This window comes from Xyrauchen texanus, chromosome 33 (genome assembly GCF_025860055.1).
Source record: "Xyrauchen texanus isolate HMW12.3.18 chromosome 33, RBS_HiC_50CHRs, whole genome shotgun sequence".
NCBI lineage: Eukaryota > Metazoa > Chordata > Actinopteri > Cypriniformes > Catostomidae > Xyrauchen > Xyrauchen texanus.
This window is the reverse complement of record NC_068308.1, coordinates 18,465,331-18,482,134: the sequence shown is the minus strand read 5'-3', so window position 1 is coordinate 18,482,134 and position 16,804 is coordinate 18,465,331. Positions and strand designations below refer to the sequence as shown.

The 16,804-nt window shown below is 36.3% G+C and overlaps 2 protein-coding genes across 2 annotated transcripts; both read right to left on the bottom strand.

The window, feature by feature from the left end:
- Window positions 1-112: 112 nt before the first annotated feature.
- LOC127626662 (RING finger protein 151-like) lies at window positions 113-2,874 on the bottom strand. Its single transcript, XM_052102643.1, has 4 exons — window positions 2,854-2,874; window positions 2,023-2,168; window positions 1,767-1,863; window positions 113-631 (listed from the first exon to the last, which is right to left on the bottom strand). The coding sequence occupies exons 1-4, from the start codon at window positions 2,872-2,874 to the stop codon at window positions 113-115; spliced, it is 783 nt and encodes a 260-aa protein (XP_051958603.1).
- Window positions 2,875-3,489: 615 nt separating this feature from the next.
- On the bottom strand, window positions 3,490-11,266 carry LOC127627116 (NADPH oxidase organizer 1-like). Its single transcript, XM_052103365.1, has 8 exons — window positions 11,126-11,266; window positions 10,910-10,990; window positions 10,754-10,826; window positions 10,328-10,511; window positions 9,945-10,147; window positions 9,720-9,833; window positions 7,533-7,650; window positions 3,490-6,152 (listed from the first exon to the last, which is right to left on the bottom strand). The coding sequence occupies exons 1-8, from the start codon at window positions 11,198-11,200 to the stop codon at window positions 5,495-5,497; spliced, it is 1,506 nt and encodes a 501-aa protein (XP_051959325.1). The 5' UTR covers window positions 11,201-11,266; the 3' UTR covers window positions 3,490-5,494.
- Window positions 11,267-16,804: the final 5,538 nt, after the last annotated feature.

Genomic DNA, 16,804 nt, shown 5'->3' with positions numbered 1-16,804 from the left:
GAAGGTAAACGGACACACTTAATAAAACTGCACACACATAAAAAACAAACTTCAATGCATTCCTTTAATCCAGCATTCTCTAAAACAGGGGATTTCACTGGTAAAGTGAGCATTATGTATGTCTAACTCTCAAACCGCTGCTGTTTGTTTGATGGTGACTGCTGCTGCCTGGATTGGTGGATGTGTGTCTGGCATTAAAGTTGATCCAAGTGCTGGTTCCCTCCCCTGCTTCAACCTCCTGGTCACCAACATCCAGGCTCTCACACATCTGGTTTACTTGTATCTGCCTTCTTATTTGGGCCATGCGACTCTGCATGCGCAGCATATTCCTGCGCAGGTTGGCTGCAATGGCCCTCTGTTTCTGCCGCTCGACTGCATAGCGTTGCTGCAGCTCTCGGTAACAGTTGTGTTGTGTCTGGTTCTCTCTAAAGATTACTGTGCCACAGCCCATTGGGCACAGCTGTCGCCAGTGGCTGCAGATCTGATCATGTGCCTGAGCATCCTTCCTCAGCACCCGTTCCCCACAGCCCTCATGTGGGCACAGTTGCCACTCATATGGACAGTTAGAGATGTGGAGGTACTCTCTAGAAAGCAGGAAAGTGGCCCTGCAGCCCTGCTGTTCATTTCGACACTAAGAACAAAGACACCGGAGATGTTTCAAGTTGACTTTTTGAGCATAGTCATTGCCATACTGCAAAAAAAAAAGATTTTCTTACTTTGCCGTTTTTTTTTTTTTCCTGTAAACAAAATCGGCAAGTCTTTAAAATAAAATACATTTACTCAAGAAGCAAAGTGACATAAGATATTTAGTCTTTTTAGAAGAGTAATCTAGCAAGATTACATAATCATATTAAGATATAACATACAATTTTAAGATATTTACCAATGGAGTAAGAAAAAATACACTTAAATTCTCTCATTATTTACTCACCCTCATGCAATCCCAGATGTGTGTGACTTTCTGTCTTCTGCAGAACACAAACAAAGATATTTAGAAGAATATTTAAGTTCTGGAGGTCCATACAATGCAAGTGAATGGTTGCCAGAACTTTGAAGCCACAAAAAAGCACATAAAGACAGCATAAAAGTAATCCATAAGACTCCATTGGTTAAATCCACGTCTGCAGAAGAAATATGATAGGTGTGGGTGAGAAAAGGATCAATATTAAAGTCCTTTTTTACTATAAATCTCCACTTTCACATTCTTCTGCTTTTGTTTTTGGTGATTCACATTATTTGTGACACTACATACTTGGCTGGGAGGAAAATGTATAATAAAATAAGGACTTAAATATTGATCTGTTTCTCATCCACACCTATTCAATCCCTTCTGAAGACATGGATTTAACCACCGGAGTAGCATGTATTACATTTTTGCTGCCTTTATGTACTTTTTGGAGCTTCAAAGTTTTGGTTAACATTCACGTTCATTATATGAATCTACAGAGCTGAGATATTCTTCTAAAAATCTTCATTTATGTTCTGCAGAAGAATGAAAGTCATATCAGGTCAGTGAATGAGAAGAGAATCTTCATTTTTGGGTGAACTATCCCTTTAAATCTAAGGGAAAACCAGTATATTATCTTACAAAATTGGAAAATATCTTAATATCTTATGTCATTTTGCTTTTGAAGTAAATGTACAGTATCTCGTTTAAATAATGTTTAGATATTTATACTGGAAAACCTGACAAAGATACTGATTAAAAAATGATTTTTTACATTGCAAACTATTTATTAATCTTGAGTCATCAAAAATGTGCCTACCCTGATTGATAAACGGCCAATGGATTTACTCAGCTTAAATAAAATAAACATTTGGTTCTGGTCAATAGACTGCCTACAGCATGGGCATTTCACCTGTCTGAAACAAATGAAAGCTGGTTATTCAGCATAGATTAATACAATTACAGTGGCTTTAACACTTGCTCAAATATGAAGTTATATACATAAAAGTGAGTGAATATATATTGTAATAATATATTATTAAAAGTGAGTGGATAATATATTGTTAATTTGTTACCTTTTCATCCACTGTAAAATGCATTCCTTGCAGAAGACATGGTTGCATTTAAGGCGTACAGGGCAGCGTAGAACCGCTCTACAGATGACACAAATCAGATCAGCGTCTGGGGTATTCACAAACAGCTCCACTTCATAACCACCACTCTGATGTCATGATATATGTAATATATGTATTTTTATTCATATTTCATCTCTACAAGATAATGATTTGTTCTTCTGGTAAGAGGAGAGGATAGGCCATATTAATAAATACATGAAAAACACAAATAAATAAATAAAATTAGTCACTACATATAGGATTTTTAAACTTAAGTACGAGTTGGAAAATAAAGGAAATATATTGTAAGATCCATCTAATGTATTTGGTAACACTTTACAATAAGGTTCCATTCGTTAACATGAGTTAATGCATTAGGCATCATGAACTAACAATGAATATATTTTTACTGCATGTATTCATCTTTGTTAATGTTATTTAATAAAATACAATTGTTCATTGTTAGTTCATGTTAGTTCAGAATGTATTAACTAATGTTAACACATACAACTTTTGATTTAAAAAATGTATTATTATTATGTGTTGAAATTAACAATTAACATCCAAGATTACTAAATTGTATAAAAGTATTGTTCATTGTTAGTTCATGTAAACTAATGTTGTCAACTAATGTTAACAAATGGAACCTTATTGTAAAGTGTTACCATGTAATAATACCAACAAAAACTCACCATTTTTCACTATTAGTGTGTTACGAGAACACAGCTGATACAGGCGCTGTATATTCTAAAGAACTTGGAGAGGCAAAAAGGCAGACACCGGTCATCATACCTCACTGCTAAAACATCCCATAGTAGATCAATTTCCAATTTTCTCTTCTTTTCCATTCTAGCACAAGTGACAAATGTGGCTAGCACCTGACAATTTTATATGCTAACAACTGGGACCCTATTTTGGTACCATACAGGTTTTACTCACCAGACAAAAGTATTGCTATGGAAACCACTGAACCTTCAATGGCTGCCTGCTCTAGAGACTACAAGCCCTATTCTCTAACCACAGAGGTCTGAATGGCCTGAGAACACGGTAGTGTTTTCTATACAATAGAATTTATAATAAATTGTTATATGTGAATATAATATGTATAAATGTGTATAATGTGTTACACTATGTTATGTCCTACGCTTTAAACTAATTTATGTCCCACACTTTGACAACTGAGTCAAATCAAGAACTCTGTTAATGAAGCAGCATTATAATTGATATTCTGTGCATGAGGCAGATGCTTAAAAGCTTTAAACAATACAGAACACCCCAGGTTGAACTGGTCAATGTCCATATAGTGGAGGTTGAGGTAAGATGTGTAAGTGATTAAGTTGTGCCTCCATTTTAATGGGAAACTTGGCCAATTTTGTAATTGAAGACAATACTGTATATTCATTAAGTGTCCACCATATAAAGCTGACAGTGATTTTATGTTGCTTTTATTTTTAAGAAGCTCAAAACTAATTTCTTACATGGCATGTTCAAGGAATTTTATGTCGAAGTAAAATTGTCCACGTCTAAAAATAGAAGGGAGACCAGGGCTAGTTGTAACTTTTTTGCTTCAGTGAATTTCTCAGGGTATATTTTGAAAGTCAATTTCTCTATTGGCATATGGCAAAGTCTTAGCTACAAAAAACGAATAATGAATATTACCACCATTATTTACCAGACACAATATTGTTGTTGCAACATAACTGATGAATGTTGACCATTATAGGCTGTAAAATAATCTTTCCATGCCATTCCATTCTGTATTTACTTTATACCTTCAGTGGTTACAAAATAAGGGAAATCTGTGGGGGGAAGCTGAATTTGCCAACACATGTGCACCTGCACAAGCAACTCAACAAACAAGCAATAGAATTTGATACAGTAAATGCAATAAAAAGTGACAACTCACTGTTTCTGAGAATGTCCGCTTGTAAACAATGTATTAACACAGTTTGCTATTTAAGCAAATGTAGTTTCCAACATATTTACAGAGAAAACTTTGCTCTTTATTATGTTAATATTTGCATTTTATTAGCAGTTGCTGCCTTTTCATCTTACCGTGATATGATCATAATTAGATATTTAGGCATATGTGAGGGTAACTTTCACCAGAAAAACTCAATCACTGATTATAAAAGTAGATTCATGTTCATAAAATAGGTTCATATTTTAATAATATCATAAGACATTATACCGCAAGTAGGTTCATAGAGTACATTCATAAATAGGCTATAATTAAAGCTAATAAAAGAGCAAAAATAGTAGAATAAATCAGTTTGTTGTACTTACAAAGCTTTCTAAACCAATTGTATCTGTATTGTATTTATCACTTTTTCAATATCTGGAAGTATTCAGTGTGTTTTCCTCTGTATTACAGTTTTTAGTTTCCCTATTTAAAGGAATGTTCCTGCTTCAAGACAAGTAAGGCTCAATTGGCATGCCACAAATGTTGTCAGTTGAGCCTTACTCGAACCAGGAACATTCCTTTCAGACTTCTGTTCAGTCTCTTGGAGGAAATAGTTACAGGACATTTGAAAAGTTACTTCAGGGAATGTAATTCTGTTACAACTTACTGTTTAAACCAATTCCAGTATGGAATACAATTAACTTCAGGACATACAAAAAGATGACCGAATATAAACTTGGTGACATTTTTTTAACTGAAGCCCCAGTACACAGCATTTGTGGTATAATGTTGATTGTCATAAAAAAATTATTTTAACTCATTTCTCCTTTTCTTTCAAAAATCAAGGTTACAGTGAGGCGTTTACAATGCAAGTGAATGGGGACAATATTTGGAGGGTTTAAAGGCAGAAATGTGAAGCTTATAATTTCATAAAAGCACTTCCATTAATTCTTCTGTTAAAACTTGTGTATTATTTGAGCTGTAAAGTTGTTCAAATTGTCAATTTTACAGTCATTTTAGGGTTTGTTGACATTACACAATGGCAATGAAGTGGTAAATTTGTTTAGAACTAGCTGTAAAAGGTAAATGAGCGATTTTATCACACTAAAATCATGTTAACACGCATATACTGTAGTTTATGTCTTGTGGCCATACTTTTTAAAACGATTAGTTATTTTGACGCTTACAGACTGGTACCATTCACTTCCATTGTAAGTGCTGTTACGAAGTTAAGTGCTGGTAAGAACTGTAACCCAGATTATTTTAATGAAAAGGAGGGACGAGTCAAAATATATTTTTGTGGTAATCAATAATATGCCTCAAATGCTGTCGATTTAGCTTAACTTGTATTGAACCCGGAATATTCCTTTAACTGCCTTTCTTTAATCAATCTATTTAATATTTGATGGATACATCTGCACAAAGGACTACAAGAGACAATACAAAGAGATTACAGTGAACCATGTAGAAAAAGAGCAATATACGTTATGCAGGAGTTATGAAGTGAAACAATTATTTAGTGTGTCATTATTATGAAACCATACTTTCTTTTTCAGTGAACACTCTCACACCTCTACCTCCATCTACTAAACATGCTCTTTCAGGGAACAGACGTGCAGTGTTTGCCAGAGCAGCTTTACGGGTGTAGGTAGTGCAGCGACTGAGGATCTCTTGCATTTGCGGTCTTGGTGGTACCCTGGGGTATCTGGCTGCATTCACAGGGTCACCACTTTCTGAGCTGGTGGGGCTGGACTGGCCTCTGGAAATACCACTTCCGTTGGCGTCTGACTCTTGCTCTTTATCAGGCTGTCTCAGGCCCTCTTCTCCATCTGAGCTGGACATGCTTGGGCTCATAGACTCTGTGTCTGAGGAACTGAAGCTTAAGTCGGTTGCATTATCGCTGAAGCTGTTCTTGAGGCTGTCAGACCCCTCATGCTCTTCATCCTCTGGAGCACTGTACTGGCGCTGGTGCTCTGACAGCACTTCCAGAGAGCAGGATTTGAGGAAACTATTCATTATGTATTGTGTGTGGGCCTGAGACTCAGTGGAGTTTGCATCATGCTTGAAGGAGTTGTTGGCGGAAATAGTGCAAATATGAAGTTTCCTCTGGAGATTCTGAAGGCCAACTGTGGGGCTGTTGTATGGCTTTAGGATCATGGAGGGCACATAGCCTGCCTTACTGTTATATCTGCAGAGAGCATACATGCCTTAAGATTAAGATCTGTAAGAGGCTGACACCTCAGATAAGGACACCTCAGTCATTATCATTATTCAGTCAAAAGACATCCTGGGTGATCAGTCTTCTATCACGCTAAGTGGGGTTTGTTTTGCCACAATGATTGGCTGACTATACATGATTCTGCATGTTACATGGATACTTGCCAAACAAATAAAAAATAGACATGAAATATTAATTGTAATTGATCAGAATCAAGTATTCCAGAGAACCATGTAATAATATATTTGTTAAAATAAGATATTTTACACCATTTATATATTTATATATAAAGTTATATATTTTCCTATTAAAAGAGATCCATCCATCCATCCATCCATCCATCCATCCATCCATCCATCGTCAACCGCTTATCCTGTGTACAGGGTCGCGGGGCTATTAAAAGAGATATTTCATTTAATTTATTTCAAAGATTTTTAGAAGAATATTTCAGCTCTGTAAATCCTCACAATGCAAGTGAATGGAGGCCAGAACTTTGAAAATTACATAAAGGCACCATAAAAGTAATCCATACAACTCCAATGTTAAATCTGTCTTGTGAAGTGATATGATAGGTGTGGGTGAGAAATATTTACATCCTTTTTCACTATCAATCTCCACTTTCACTTCAACATTCTTCTTCTTTTGTTAATGGCGATTCATATTCTTCGTGCATATTGCCACCTAATGGGCAGAGAGGAGAATTTATAGTAAAAAGGACTATATTTTGATCTCTTCTGAAGATATATATCTTAAAACATTGGAGTCTTATGGATTAATATTATACTGCCTTTATATGCATTTTGGAGCTTCAAAGTGTTGGTACCCATTCACTTGCATTATATGGACCTACAGAGCTGAAATATTCTTTGGTAAATCTTTGTTTGTGTTTAGCAGAAGAAAGAAAGTGATACACATTTGGGATGGCATGAGGGTGAGTAAATGAGGAGAGAAATTCCATTGTTGGGTGAACTATCCCTTTAATGATTATCTGTCACCATCCATCCATCCATCTTCAACCGCTTATCCGAAGTCGGGTCGCGGGGGCAGCTGCTCCAGCAGGGGGCCCCAAACTTCCCTTTTAGCTTAATTTTGTCATTTCTATTTTCTTTGGAGCTTGCAGAAATACATTTCATTACCAGTATTGCTGCGATGCTACATGCAAGGTTGTTGTGCAGTTGTAAAATAAATTTTGGATTGACTGTTGTTTTTAATCCTTCAAATAGGAACATCCTTCATTTAAAATGTGGCATCTCACGCACCTTTTGACTACAAATACATCAGCCTTAGAATACTTTGACATTCATATCATTCTTGAATGTTCAGGCAACCTGGGTAAACAACTTTAATTACCTAACAAGCCACCAGCCATTATTAGTCTTCTGTACCACCTCCACAACAGTGCCAATGCTCAGGGACAGCTCATCCTCTTTTTTGGAAGTATAACCTCTTGTGGCACAGTACAGTGGCACTGGGGAGTGAGAAAATCTTAAGTTAGCAAGGCTTCTTTGGACTTTCATTGAAACATTGTACGTTTATGTAAAGAATAATTGACCATGGACCATTTAATTATTGAAAAATAATGCACACTTGAGGTGGTAATGTGGTCACGACACGCAGCAGAGCTACACCTTGGGTGTGCATTATTTTTCAATAATTCAATGGGCTGGAGCACCTTAATACATTCTTCAGGGTTTTATCTCAAGACATTTTCTGGTTTTCATTTCTAAAACACTCTTGTGATTGGAACTACTTTCTTCCACCACAGATTCAGCATCTTTAATACAGCTCAAGCCTTAATTGCTTGTTCAAAAACGTCACTTTAGAACTAGCAACAGAGGATGCGCTGCTTTACTGGAGCACACTAACAAGTTAGTGTGTTTGTGTGTATGTGAATGTTTGTGTGTGAGTTTGTTTTTGAGGGATCGAGAAGCCCAGAAACTGAGAGAGATCACCTGTGAGATTATCTTTATATGTTGCAGCTCTCGTCAGAAGTAACATCGCTTCAAAATCGCCAAGATGTAAGTTTAAGTACTTCTCAGCAGCAGCGAGTGTCACCATATTTCCAATGTAAACCTTAACAACTGTCTTTAAACCCACTGTGATGCAGGGGTGCGCTGACATGACGGCTCTCTTTTTCACTTGTGAGTAAGTGTGTGCATAATGTGTATGTGTGTCCATGTGTGTGAGAGCTTAAGAGAATGGGAGAGGAGCATGAGGGTGTTTCCCACAGATATTTCAGATAATATAGAAACTATTGAATTGATCTAGCTCTGATATAGCTGAAGCCTTCGTTGCTACTTCAAAAACGTCACTTTAGAACTAGCAACGGAGGATATGCTGCTTTTCGGCATTGGAGTAACAAGGTAGTGGGTGTGTTTGTGTGTGTGTGCAAGCAAGCGAGAGAGGGGGGTGGGGGGAGGGCAGCACGGTGCTTTCAACTATAGCTATGTGAGGCTGATTAGGGTGAAATACATTGAAACATAAAAAGTTTCACATATTAAACGTTATTTCAGATAATAGAAACTGTTGTATTGATCAAGTCGCAGAGGGTGCGGCTCTATTTTTGTTGGTCGCGACACAAGTCTCAATGTGTGTGTGTGTGTGTGAGAGCGTGTGTAAGTGCGGGGTAGACGAGATAGCTTTTCAACCTAAATTAAAACAAATGTAGGATATTATAGACATTGTTTTACGTTCTTAACCAATTTACTTTAACCGATGTCTTTGTTTATATTTGTTATTTTGCAGTGATTGCATGCATGGTGTGTGTGTGTGTGTGTGTGTGTGTGTGAGAGACAAGAGAAAGGGGGGGCCCAAGGACCCTTTTCAATCAAAACTGAAATAAATTTACAAGACATTGACTGCTTCCAAATATTCAGTATATAGTGCCAAAAACAGTATGCCAGTGGAGTAGTATGTCCGAATCCATAGTATTTATAAAACATTAAGCGAGTAATACTATTTCCGGTGAGATTCTGAAGTGTGGATCGGTTGAACACTTTCCTATCCCACATTGCATCGGGAGCTGAGGAGACGTCACGGTCAAACGCTGGATTTAAAATGGTTTTCAACAGTAAGTGCTGTATACACAAAGAACATTGCTCATTGTGCTTAAATGGCACTTATTTAACTGAACTTGAGTGGATTATTTTCACAGTTTTTGTTGTCACGTCATATATACTGGTCACGGGACAATGTGTACTTTCTCGGATGTTGGTATGTCCGAATTCTATTCATACTGCCTCTTTCATACCTAAAGAGCCTACAGTTTTACCAGCCAAGAAGTGCGTTTCTCATCAAATACAGTACATACTGTAACAGTACGCAGTTTTGGACGCAGAGATTGTTTGTCATTCTTATCCGATGTACTTAATTACTCACATAATATGGCGAAGTGATGTGGAAGCGTTATGCAGTCAAGACCTAGAACTACTTCACAGCCGTGCGTTTACTTCAAAAACAATTGCACACCTTAGAATGTCCATCAACCAATCAGAATCAAGCAACAGACCAGTGGTATAAGTAACAATTACATCTTACTTTCAACAGTAGCTGAGTCGAAATCATCCTCATCTTCTTCCTTATCACATAACTCCAAGTAGGGAGCAGGAAACCAAGCTAAACATTTATCTTCATTCTCGACGAGCCACCAACCTGTTCACGTAACAACCACACCAAAATATTATCTACCAATTCCAAGAATAGACTCCAAGGAACTGCACCATATCTGTATTTATTAAATTCCTAATGAGAGAAGAAACATACCTGCTTGGTCTTTGATCAGCACATTCAGTTTTTCCTCCTTAACAACCTTAAAGGGTTTGTACTTAGTATCCTTAGTCTCATATGGAGCCACACATCTATATGTCTTTGATACGAAAGGCTGGGTCACATTGCCAAACGTCATTGCCAGACGTTTATTTTCTCGATTGACAGTGGGAATGTTTTCAGATCGCAGAATCATAACACTGCAAACAGTGAGAGCGTTATACAGAAGTTACATTTAATTATACCTTTACGCACAAACATGTTTTAGCATGCTCAGTATACTTGGCATTTAACTGTATCATCCCAATACTGTAACAGGCACAATGAGGTAAAAACATGCAGTGACCTACATAGTCTGGCTCCTGAAGTGATCTACATACCTGTTTTGGGTAAACTCTTTCTGAAGCTCTTGCTCATTTGGCAGGAAGAACTGAATAACAGCTGTGGAATGTGATACAGCAGCGTTACACTGCAACAGACTGGAACAATACTTCTCCAGACCGTTCAGTCGATGCACAGACTTGACCAGACCCTTCAGCGGAAAGGTTCTCTTTGTGTTTCGGGCTGCAAACAGCAGACATCTCATTTGAATAACAGAACCAATGCACGAGTGAACCCTTTTATATCACTGTAACAAGTAAAAGGGGCTATTGTTACCTTAAAATATTTTTTTCTACAAATTCTGACCCTTTATGGTCAATATTATGTATACATTTTTACTTTAAATATTTTTTTTTACTTGAATAATCTTTTAAATGATTACCTACATTTTGACAGTGCATGTGGATATGTGAGAGAAACCATACCTCCAAAATGGGGGAGCACCCTATCCTCTTTACCAAATGGTTTTTCCACAGGAAATTTCTTTTTCAGCTGCCTCTGTTGAAGAAAAGTGTATTAGGTGATGAGGTTTACCGTTCTAGTTACCACTTGTGCCCAGTCCAAGTTATTGTAAAACCTACGTGAAGCCTCTTGAAGTCCTGGAGAGACCTGTACACTGTCATCTCGCTCTGGTCAGACCACAACACGGATGTAATGTACATCTGCAACAAACAAGCAATTAATCATAAAAATCATTTGAAACCTGAATCATAAACTTTCGGAAGCGATAAAAAGTCTTTAAATTGTCTTCCTTAAAGATATTTTAAAGTTACTCTACGGATACATCATATTCTTACTTTGCTCTTTTCTTTCCTCATCACGCCGATAAGTCGGACGTCGACAGGGAAGCGCGGATCACTCACAGCTGACATGGCTTCTAAAGAAAGATCCGAATAATGAATCGCTTTTTCTTGTTCTCGCTCAGCATCCAGATCATCCTCATCATTTATAGCTGCAAAGAGGACCTGGGCGTGTTTTTTTTTTTTTTTTATCTCACGTGAGCGTTTACAAGTCAGCCGCGCGTGCTGTGAATTGCGGGTGCGTGCATGTGCGCATGTAGACGTTGTTGTTGTAGAATGTAATTCTATCCCTTGCTCCGTTTATAAAACATCTATCTATCTATCTATCTATCTATCTATCTATCTATCTATCTATCTATCTATCTATCTATCTATCTATCTATCTATCTATCTATCTATCTATCTGTCTGTCTGTCTGTCTGTCTGTCTGTCTGTCTATCTATCTATCTATCTGTCTATCTGTCTATCTATCTATCTATCTATCTATCTATCTATCTATCTATCTATCTATCTATCTATCTATCTATCTATCTATCTATCTGGTCTGTCTGTCTATCTATCTATCTATCTATCTATCTGTCTATCTATCTATCTATCTATCTATCTATCTATCTATCTATCTATCTATCTATCTATCTATCTGTCTATCTATCTATCTATCTATCTATCTATCTATCTATCTATCTATCTATCTATCTATTGGTCTGTCTGTCTGTCTGTCTGTCTGTCTGTCTGATCAAATTTGGATTCTTCCACATTTTCCTGCAGTAGTTGCCTGTCAACAGAAAAACAGCAACAATCTCTGCCTTCATGTCATAAAATACAATTGTCATAGACTTTTGACATTTTGCTGTGTCAGGACCTGTAGTACAGAGAGCTTTGAACCTGTTTTTTCAAATAACCCATGTGAGCAGTCCATTCATGGCTGTCATCTTAGAGTAATTTCTCATGGGGCACACAGGTGTGTATTCAAACTAAGGGCGGTGAGAGAGCAGACAGCTCAATGATCTGAAGCTGCTGGCGTCACACTAGCCTGTGAAGAACCGCCAAGACTCCTCTGCAGAATCCTACTCAAGGTCATCAGCAGTACAGGTTGTTATTCCTCCTGCGTGACAACATCATCACCTGGGAAAGAACCCCAACTGCACGTTTTGGCCACCCGGGTAAAGGCACAAAACACGTGTTTTCATGCACTATCCACTGAACTGCATGAGGCAGTCGAGGAGAAAATATTTACACATGGACTTGCCTGGTGCAGTAATGAACAAAATGATGACCCCTTGGAAAACACCATGGAAGTCACTTTGGAAGTTCTTTGAATCGCAGAAATCATACCAATTTTTTTAGCCTAATTTTGAGTGTGTGTGTGTGTGGTGGTGGTGGGGGAGGGGGTGAGGGTGAGGGTGCACTAATAACACTTCAATGATGCCAGCCTTGTTACAGTGTAGTTACGCAAGTAATTACTGATTATTACTAATTAACAACATGTACTTACTATAGGTTTAGGGTTAGGGTAAGAATTTGGTTTAGAGTTAGTTGCGTATGCATAATTGACTGTTATTACTATAGTCAATACATAACAAGGACAATGTAAAATAAAGTGGTACCCATTTTTTTCCTGCCAATGTGAAATGTCATTAAGACATAACAAATATATTGTTAGTTCATTATTATCAGTATTTCTTTTAAATCTATTTTTCTGCCTTTTTTCCTTATTTATGGCTTTTAAGTCATTTCCAGTTTTGAATGCTCTAAGTTCATTTAAATCCTCAGAAGAGACAGAACACTTAATTTAAACCATGCTGAATATATTCAAGACATTTTTTACACTTTAAAATGAAAGATTGCAGTTTATTTAAGAGTTTAAAGCTTGTTCTTCTGGACATTATTTAAATCTTTCAGAAGGCAATGCTCATGTTTACAGCTATTTTCAATAATAAAAAAAAAAAGGTAAACCATATTGTGACAACTAGTTTTAATTAAAGCATATTTAACACCTAAACTTGATCATTAAAATAGCTTTTTGGGAAGTAGGTCTATCTATCTATCTATCTATCTATCTATCTATCTATCTATCTATCTATCTATCTATCTATCTATCTATCTATCTATCTATCTATCTATCTATCTATCTACCTATCTATCTATCTATCTATCTATCTATCTATCTATCTATCTATCTATCTATCTATCTATCTATCTATCTATCTATCTATCTATCTATAATGAAACATATCTATCTATCTATCTATCTATCTATCTATCTATCTATCTATCTATCTATCTATCTATCTATCTATCTGTCTGTCTGTCTGTCTGTCTGTCTGTCTGTCTGTCTGTCTGTCTGTCTGTCTGTTTGTCTATCTATCTATCTATAATTAAACATGTCTATCTTTCTATCTATCTATCTATCTATCTATCTATCTGTCTGTCTGTCTGTCTGTCTGTCTGTCTGTCTATCTGTCTATCTGTCTGTTTGTCAGTTGGTCGGTCGGTCGGTCGGTCGTCGGTCTATAATTAAACATGTCTATCTATCGATCTAAATTGTAAGTGGGCAAAAGCTGGTGTGACATTTCAGGACAACTAATTCAGTAATTTAACTCAGTCAGGTAATATGTTTTTTGCTTGCCATTCATTAAAAAATTGCTGACAGCGCCTTTAAGAATGTGAGTCATGAGCTGAAAGTGTCCGTGGAGCATCACAAAATTACATGGTTGCTTCAGAAATTTAGTTTTTCATCTCACATTTACTTTTTATGACACTATCAGTTAGGTTTAGGTTTAAGGTTTAGGGAAGGGAGGTAGGTGTTGTTGATTTAAATCACAATAGAACATTAACATTAAAAACCTCATCTTTTTGGGAGAATATTTCACTCACTATTAGTGCCACAGAGCGGACATTTCACTTCGGAACTGCCCTGAGACGTGTAATGAACATAATTGTGGAATGCAAAAATGTTGCCACAGTCACACAGTGCTTGGGATAAGCACTCAAGAATTGTGATGTCAGAGCACTCAGACATAGACAAAGATAACACAGTTCAAATGAAGCTCTGAAGAAAGTTAGTTGTTAGTTATGTGAATAGTTTTCTGAGGTTTGCTACCAAATCTTGCTGTTGAGCAGATTTCAATAAAATTCATAATAAATATTTAATCATATTTAATTATTATTATTATCATTATTATCATCATTATCATTGCTGGTTTTATAGTTATTATTATTAATAGTTGCCTAACAACAACAACAACAAAACTAATTCAGCAAATAGAGAGTATAAATTCATAGATATTATTTAAATATAAAGGCAAGTGTAGAAATACATGATATGCTACACATTTAATTACAAACCCTTTTGTTTTTATATATATATTTGCAACGTGAATGATAATTTCTTACTTCATAACTGTCCAATCTAGAAGTTGCATGCGTTTAGAATAAAGCTTAGGACAAAAACCATCAGTGTTTCTAATTTCGTGCTTATAGTTTCGAATGAATACATCACATTCAGTCGGGCGGTTACATACGGTCTAGTCGCTCAAATACTCCAAAATATTCAAAGCTCACATCAGATCTGAAATTCCGCCTCTGCAGATGGTCAGAACTCCACACAGGGAAAGAAAGAAAATTAGTACTTTTCAAGTTTAAATATAATTGTAAGAAGTAAAAAGTATGATTTTTTTGTTTGGAAGTAAACATTTTCTGTTAAATTGCACTTGAGTAAAATGCAAATCCCCAAAATAATACTTAAGTATTTTTACTAAATGTCTTTACACCCCTGCTTGTGAATATCTAACAATGCACTTCAGCTGCGACTACATTCACAATGAATCGGAGCCTTATTTCTTAATTCAGAACTTCTGTGATAGTACTATCCTATAGTTGCTGTGGATTTCTGAAAGCAAACGTAGTAGAATCCAGCAAAGAAGGCACCTATTTAGAAAGTGTTTCATTGCATGTTAATACCATATTTCATAATCACATGACTGTATTTTTCAAAAACTGATGTATAAAAAGATAAAAAGTGCAACCGTGTTTGGCCTTGTTCAAATCATATTTGCGCCATAAGATTTGGATACTTAATATACGGATGTAATAAGTCCATCTTTCCATCTCATGATAATCATGAAGTTTCTTATCAAAGTCATCTAAGTTTAACCTTTTTGCATCATGTCAAAAGATCTGAAACTAATATGTTAAAAGGAACTTCTATTAATTTTAAAATCTTATGTAATTCTGGATTTACTTCCCTATGCACATTATACAATATCTCACTCTTACGCAGGGAAAATTCAAGGTGAGAAACCCATGTAAATACTCCTGTCAGTCAAAACCCATCTTTTTAGCAAGTGGATTAATTTTGATATGCTCCAGAAATGTTGAAGAAGGGTTAACACTGGGAATTCACATTAGACAGACTTCAGAAATTACATGACATGCTTCTATTCATCGTGGCAGTTGGGCCATAATTAAGTAAAAACATTCTTAAAGGGCCTCTGACTTCGCAAATGTGTGAAGTGAAAAGGAAGTCCTGATTCTTTGTCTTTATCATATACAGTATCCCATGAATAAATTCTTACCCAGTGTTTGGTATCAACATCTTTATCTGCATCCCATTTCCCTGTGAGAAAGAATCCAGCAAAGAATGTGGTTAAGGTTGGATATTCCTGCAAAGTCAGTAAGTGAGCTTTGTAAAATCTGTCTAACAAGGTTTCACTTTGTTGGGGAAAGAGTAATGAAGCAGTTACTCACATCTGTTAACCCATTTACCTCAGATAACCACAGAGGTAGGAGTTTTTCAAGGTAACATAGTAAGAATCTAGGACAGGTGCACTTATTTCATATAGCAGAATAAATAAGAAAATGACTGTGGGTGAGTGGTTAAGTTGTGACGTGCCAAGTGTCAGTGTGTGTAGTTGAAGATGGGCAAAAATAAAAAAGGTTGTCCTGCAGGGAAAAAACTAAACAAAAAACAGCTAAAAACCAGCCTAAGCTGAAAGTCTGGTTTAGGTTGGACAGCCTTGTCAGGCTTGTTTAATTACTATGTCAAAGTTTAAATGATTAACATTTCAGTAGAGTGCTAACATAACATCTCAGGTGATATTTGTGCAATGTAATATTTTTCTTAGTTTTTTTCTCCTGCTCTTTCTGTTTTAGATTTTAAAGGGATAGTTCACCCAAAAAAAAAACCCTTCTCTCATCATTTAATCACGCTCATGCCATAAGATTTGTATGACTATCTTCCTTCTGCTGAACAGAAACAAATATCGCAGCTCTGTTGGTCCTTCCAATGCAAGACCAGATCTTTGAAGCTCAAAAATCAAATAAAGACAGCATAAAAGTAATTCATAAGACTCCAGTGGTTTACTATATGTCTTCTGAAGAGATGCAATCACTTTGGGTGAGAAACAGATCAATATTCCAAGTCTTTTTTACCATAAATCTCCACTTTCACATTCTTTCACATTTTGAAAGTGAAAGTGGAGATTTATAGTAACCAACAATTGGAATATTGATCTGTTTCTCACCTAAAGTGATTGCATCGCTTCATGTCATCTACACACTCAGGTGAGGCACTGTCTATAAAAAACGGTCATCTGTGCTCTGAGGTATCGGCATGTTTTTTGAAATTTTTTACAAATGTAATACCTTAAACATTACCCTCTAAGAGTACACGGC

Coding starts and splice junctions, on each gene's coding strand:
- LOC127626662 (XM_052102643.1), bottom strand. CDS start 2,874: ATGGGATGTTTTAGCAGTGAG. Junction 1,864..2,022: donor ATTTTACAGTGGATGAAAAG/GTAACAAATTAA, acceptor CATTTGTTTCAG/ACAGGTGAAATGCCCATGCT. Junction 632..1,766: donor TTGGCCGTTTATCAATCAGG/GTAGGCACATTT, acceptor CTTTGTTCTTAG/TGTCGAAATGAACAGCAGGG.
- LOC127627116 (XM_052103365.1), bottom strand. CDS start 11,200: ATGTCAGCTGTGAGTGATCCGCGCTTCCCTGTCGACGTCCGACTTATC. Junction 10,991..11,125: donor TGAGGAAAGAAAAGAGCAAA/GTAAGAATATGA, acceptor TGTTTGTTGCAG/ATGTACATTACATCCGTGTT. Junction 7,651..9,719: donor CGACTCAGCTACTGTTGAAA/GTAAGATGTAAT, acceptor CTCACTCCCCAG/TGCCACTGTACTGTGCCACA.